Source organism: Limulus polyphemus, unplaced genomic scaffold, assembly GCF_000517525.1.
Source record: "Limulus polyphemus unplaced genomic scaffold, Limulus_polyphemus-2.1.2 Scaffold8840, whole genome shotgun sequence".
NCBI classification, from domain to species: Eukaryota; Metazoa; Arthropoda; class Merostomata; order Xiphosura; family Limulidae; genus Limulus; species Limulus polyphemus.
The window spans coordinates 21,034-27,322 of record NW_013674450.1 but is presented as its reverse complement, the minus strand read 5'-3'; the positions used below and the strand labels follow the sequence as shown (position 1 = coordinate 27,322).

General features: G+C 36.4%; 1 protein-coding gene across 1 annotated transcript in view; it reads right to left on the bottom strand.

Annotated features, from left to right (window-relative positions):
- Nucleotides 1–1,636: 1,636 nt before the first annotated feature.
- The window catches only part of LOC106475586 (membrane metallo-endopeptidase-like 1), a gene marked incomplete at its 5' end in the record, with an annotated part of 24,137 nt that continues 19,484 nt past the window's right edge, over nt 1,637–6,289 (bottom strand). The window contains 3 exons of the mRNA XM_013936264.2: nt 1,637–4,269; nt 5,073–5,245; nt 5,924–5,989. Coding sequence (XP_013791718.1) covers nt 4,170–4,269; nt 5,073–5,245; nt 5,924–5,989 — 339 coding nt within the window. The remainder of the gene's footprint in view (nt 4,270–5,072; nt 5,246–5,923; nt 5,990–6,289) is intronic.

Here is a 6,289-nt window from a genome sequence, read left to right as displayed (position 1 = left end):
TATAATTTTTCATCATTAGCCATTTTTTTGGTGTGAAATATATTTGTTAATATTTATATAATTTTTCATCATTAGCCATTTTTTTGGTGTGAAATATATTTGTTAATATGTATATAATTTTTCATCATTAGCCATTTTTCTGGTGTGAAATATATTTGTTAATATTCATATAATTTTTTATCATTAGCCATTTTTTGTGTGAAATATATTTGTTAATATTTCTGCTACTACTATCACTACTGCCCTTGTCAACACCAAACCTTTGTTTGAGCGCTGCCACATCATATTTGATGGCTTGATAGGTGGATTTGCCTCAACAAGAGATGTCAGGTTGCAAGTCGAATATCTCGGAACCTTGCACGAGCTGGTAAATGAGGAAATAATGGTGACTGATGATGATGACATGCCGAAGAGTAGAAAAGTTCCAGTCACGGTCAATGGAGCTTTGGGCTATCTGCCGAAAATCTATTGGTTTGTTTGTAATTAAGCACAAAGCTACACAATGGACTATCTGTGTTCTGCCCACCACGGGTATCGAAACCAGGATTCTAGCATTGTAAGTACGCAGACATACCACTGTGCCACTGGGGGCAGCTTTATTGGACTCTGGTCTGAAAAACAGATGCAATGATGTTTGAAGAAGAAGAATAACGTAGTGGACCCGTCAGTTACACAACAAGAAGAATAACATAGTGGACCCGTCAGTTACACAACAAGAAGAATAACATAGTGGACCCGTCACTTACACAACAAGAAGGATAACGTAGTGGACCCGTCACTTACATAACAAGAAGGATAACGTAGTGGACCCGTCAGTTACACAACAAGAAGAATAACGTAGTGGACCCGTCAGTTACACAACAAGAAGGATAACGTAGTGGACCCGTCACTAACACAACAAGAAGAATCACGTAGTGGACCCGTCACTTACACAACAAGAAGGATAACGTAGTGGACCCGTCAGTTACACAACAAGAAGGATAACGTAGTGGATCCGTCAGTTACACAACAAGAAGGATAACGTAGTGGACCCGTCACTAACACAACAAGAAGAATCACGTAGTGGACCTGTCACTTACACAACAAGAAGGATAACGTTGTGGACCTGTCACTTACACAACAAGAAGGATAACGTAGTGGACCCGTCACTAACACAACAAGAAGGATCACGTAGTGGACCCGTCAGTTACACAACAAGAAGTATTGTCATTAACTATGGGGTTTCTGCTGACGATGTGGCCAGTCATAACTTGGTCAACCTTTGTCCGATTTGAAAAACTGTAAAATGTGATCGTCACATCTTATAGTATGGTACACTCTCTTTAAGTTTCACCCAAATTGGGTAAATCCCGAAATTTTTAGGTCCGATCCCTGCCACCGTTAGTTGAGGGAGAGATCTTGTGTTAAAAATGTGTAGACAACTATTACTCCTAACTCTTTAGCCATTTCCTTTGATGTCACAGTGTATTAAAATAATTAAAGATTAGTACTTGATTAACATATCACACGTTTCATAATAATTGGCGTATATCTAAGGTGTTTAAGTTTGAATAAATACATGGATATTATGAAGAAAATATGCGTGTGTTTAATAAAGTAAATAACAACAACAATGGAGCTGGGTTATAACACATATTAAATTTTATTACATCACACAAGCAACACAAAGTTTATTATAAGTTTTGTGTGATATACATTTGTTGTTTACATTGTATATTGATCGAAAGTTTGATTCATATGTGTATTACAATGATAAGGAAGTTTTTCAATGTACATGAAGTTATTGAAACTAACCGTGAATTATACAGTATTATTCTTCAAATTGAATAACAATAAAGACATGAAAACAATAGTAAAAACACAGACTCGCTTCTATGCAACAATGTAAAAATTACCAATGCTAAGGCAGGCCTATTTAATGCAACAATATGAAACTACTAATACTAATGCAACAATGAGAAACTACTAATACTAAGGCAGGCCTACTTAATGCAACAATGTGAAACTACTAATACTAATGCAACAATGAGAAACTACCAATACTAATGCAACAATGAGAAACTACTAATACTAAGGCAGGCCTATTTAATGCAACAATGTGAAACTACTGATACTAAGGCAGGCCTATTTAATGCAACAGTGCAAGCCTACCAGCACCACACTCAGCCTCTAATACAACAATATGAAATTACCAGTACCATTCAATGTATCAATGTCGTATAACAGTTGTACAAAACTAAGATTAAAACTATTTTGTTTCATGGTATGTTTTGATAAACTTCCCTGATGAGTATTGAATGTATCGTGTATTTTCACGGTTTAGATCGTTTAACTCTGCACAGTGGTTCATTGACATTTACACATTTTGACAAAAAGTGTTGGCGCTAGTGGAGTGGGGGGTGGTGGCAACATGAGATGCCGTTTGCTCCCCCAAGTTAATGTCGTCCATTATCCAATTTTAGATTATTCTGAGATTTGGCCCCATTATATGCTTCACCGGCTCCCCCCCAGTTAAGAAAATATGGAACCGGTATTGTGATAAGTTTTGTTTGTGTTAGAGCAACGCCACTTTGGGCTATCTGCTGTGTCTACCGCGGGGTATCGAACCCCGGATTTTAGCGCTATAGTCCGTAGACTTACCGCTGTCCCACTGTGATAAAATACTCTTAAAATGATAAACAATATATTGAATACTGGAAGATGTTGACGAATGAAACCATTACAGATGAAGAACCAGCACGAGATTAACAATTCCGAATAATGCTCTCCGGATTAATTAGTGTTGCTACGTTTGCAAAGCAGAAATAAAGGGTGCGTCTTGGCTCTACATCTCAAATGATAAGGGTATAGCCCGAAGACTATAGTTACTCTGTGGTGTCCCCCATCTTGGGGGAAATATTATAGAAGCTTCTTGAAAAAGATTTGCCATGTTTGGGTGATGGAGTGATAAAACTTTACTTAGTTCGTGACTATTGACACTAGATGGAGCTTGTGAGAAAATGACAACCACACTACATCTACCATATCCAGTGTCGAAAAGGCCTTTCGTCTAATACCAGGGCTCATCATAGCAAGTGGTCTAGGCACTATTTATATGAAAGCACTTGTAATTAGATTTAGTATATTATAGAAGATGCCTTATATTAGAACACTCAATCTATGACAAAAACAAAAACACAAACAAATAAGTTCCTTAGAACAGAGGACTATAGCCGTTCTTTAACAAGGCGTCAGAGGGCGTAGGGAGGCAGTAAAATACTCCTTTGAAGTAAAAAATTGGGTGTCAACCGTACTCTACACTTAGGGCTGCGGCGCGCGGTAAACTTTGAGGCGAATCGTTTAAGTTCTTTCTGCGCACTTCCGTAAATTGTTGATTGCTTTGGTGAACATGTTGGGCTGCTAATATTTAATTAAGATTATTTTACATAACGCATCACTAATTATTTATTTCATTAAAAACTTGTCAAACCGGAATTAATTATTATTATTATTAATTCACGCCATTATAGATACTCCCGCGTACTTTGAATAGCAAGTAAAACAGTATGCTCATTGTTGACTGTTAACAGAACGTTAGAAATTTATTAAGTGCTTTACAAACAAATTCTGATAATTTAGGCTACACAGTGTAACAATGCTTCCTAACCATATACAAAAACATTTCAATTGTTGTTGTAACAAATGGTTTATATAAATCGTGTTCCGACCACTACTGTGTTTCTCGTTTTCCACTCGGCGTGATGAGCTCTGGATTGAGCGAAACGCATCGTCGGCAATGAATATGGTGAACATATTCATTGGTTGGAATACTATTAAAATATATACTCTTTAAATCTTTGAAATTCCCTAAGGAACTAGATAAAGAATGCGGTGTTAAAAATATAAAAGGTGTAACAGTAGTATATAATTAACGTTAAAACACTTATTTTGGCGAAGAATGAAGTATTTTAGGCTTCACAACAATATCAGCGTTATACAGCTTAAAATTAAATGTAAACCGTGCTAGAAATTTAGGAAATAATAGGCCATAGCAGTTTTTAGTCTTTCTTTGATTCTCATGTTAAGACGTTTTCTTTTCTCACACATACACATATATGGTTTTTTAATACATTAATTAAGTTACAGACACAACAGTGACTTCTCATCGCTTTCCGACTGGTCAAGAAAAGTCACCACACCTCACACTTCTTTTGGGGGTTCATCGGGCTGCTGAGTGGACAGTGGTAGACCTCGCTGAATTCCTTTAAGTTGGACAACGTGCCCACGACTCTGCACATTAATAGGATATTGTTATTAAATCTCAGTGAAAATATTCCATGAATTAATTAAAATATATATACGTACAAGATTTGCGCGTTTCTAACTCTCACCAATATCCATTTTGCGTTCTTAGAACAAGCATAAAACGATCTGTTTGTTGTTAAGCACAAGCTACACAATAGATTATCTATGCCACCGCGGGTATTGAAGCCTGATTCTTAACGTTATAAGCCCTCAGATTTAATGTTGAGACACCTTGGGAGGCATATATAAAGGATGTCTAGTTAAATATTCTTGTAAAATCGCAGTTCATGCTTATACACAAACCGCTAGAATCGTGGTTTCGATACCCGTGGTGGGCAGAGCACAGACAGCCCTTTGTGTAGCTTTGTGCTTAACTTCAAAACAAACTATACACAAACCCTTTTTCAAGAGTTTGGGAAAAGTTGTGTTACGAAATCTGACAGCAGTATTGTTGTCTTTTTTGCTTTACATCATTCAACACCATAAGAAACAAATCTAATTGTTGAAAATGGTTTATTTCTCTGACATCTTGAAATTCTCACTATTATTAAGGTCTTAATAATAGTGAGAATTTTGCAATCTCTAATAATTCAGTAGTTTATGAGACTTTAGTGGAGTCCTAACCTTGATTTAAGTAACTCGTTTCAACTCTAAAACAAAAACAAAAAACACCGTTATTTCTACCATAAACCCCCGAATCCCCCAAAGTATGGGTAAAATGTTTAGCTCTCAATATGTTAGTTTGTCCCCAAACACTGTTGCCTGGAATATATTTTCACACCACGTACCTGAATCTTCCTGGACTGTGGGCGTCAACACGAACTGTGTGAACTGCTGCCTTAGGCCTACTTATTCCACACCAGATCTGGGCAAATTGAAGGAAGAACAGTTGGTAATGGTTCAAGTTAATCCCAGGAAGACTGGCTTCTGGGCCGTACTTTTCAGCCCATCGTTTATAAGCCTGAAAACAAACAAACTTCCGATAGGTGTCACACAAAAAAAGGTTATTGCAAAAATCGTTTTTTTTAAATCTAATCTAATCACAGTACCAGTCCTCGAGTTAACTAAGCTGGTAATAAAACTAAAATTTTCAGTTGAAATTTGTTGCCCAACGTAACTTACAAATAAAACGAAATATATTATAGGTCAAACCACTAAGGATTTAATATATATATTAATATATAATTGTGGATATAATATATAACTGTGGATACAACGTTTCGGGCAATGTCCTTCTTCAGGTATCACTAACTGAACAGTTAATCTGGAAACGTTGTATCCACAATTATATATATATTGAAATAAATATATATATTAACTCCTTTGTGGTTTGACTTATCACATACCCCTTTTTATCTTTTTTTACAACCACTAGGTGTAATTTCCTACACAGTTAATTACAAATAACTTAATTTAGCTGTTTTTCTAGCTGGAAACTTTGTAGAAACGACGATTAAAACAGCGAATAAACTTCAACTTGTTGTTGTAAAAATAAAAAGCGTTAATTTAGAAAGAGCACCTATAACCTGCTGTGATAAGTTAATTTTAGTATTTTTAAATAATAAATAGTTGAACTTTATTAAGAAGAATAGTTTGGTTACTTCCACTCTATACAAACTCCTGAAGGTTTTCAACTTACCCGAAATGCCTGTTTAACTCCTCCATTATCTGCTATGTTTTCACCTTGAGTGTTAATTCCATTTAGCTAGGCTACTGCCCTTGTCAACACCAAACCTTTATTTGAGCGCTGCTACTACTATCACTACTGCCCTTGTCAACACCAAACCTTTATTTGAGCGCTGCTACTACTATCACTACTGCCCTTGTCAACACCAAACGTTTATTTGAGCGCTGCTAGTACTATCACTACTGCCCTTGTCAACACCAAACCTTTATTTGAGCGGATAGTAGTAGCAGCGCTCAAATAAAGGTTTGGTGTTGACAAGGGCAGTAGTGATAGTAGTAGCAGCGCTCAAATAAAGGTTTGGTGTTGACAAGGGCAGTA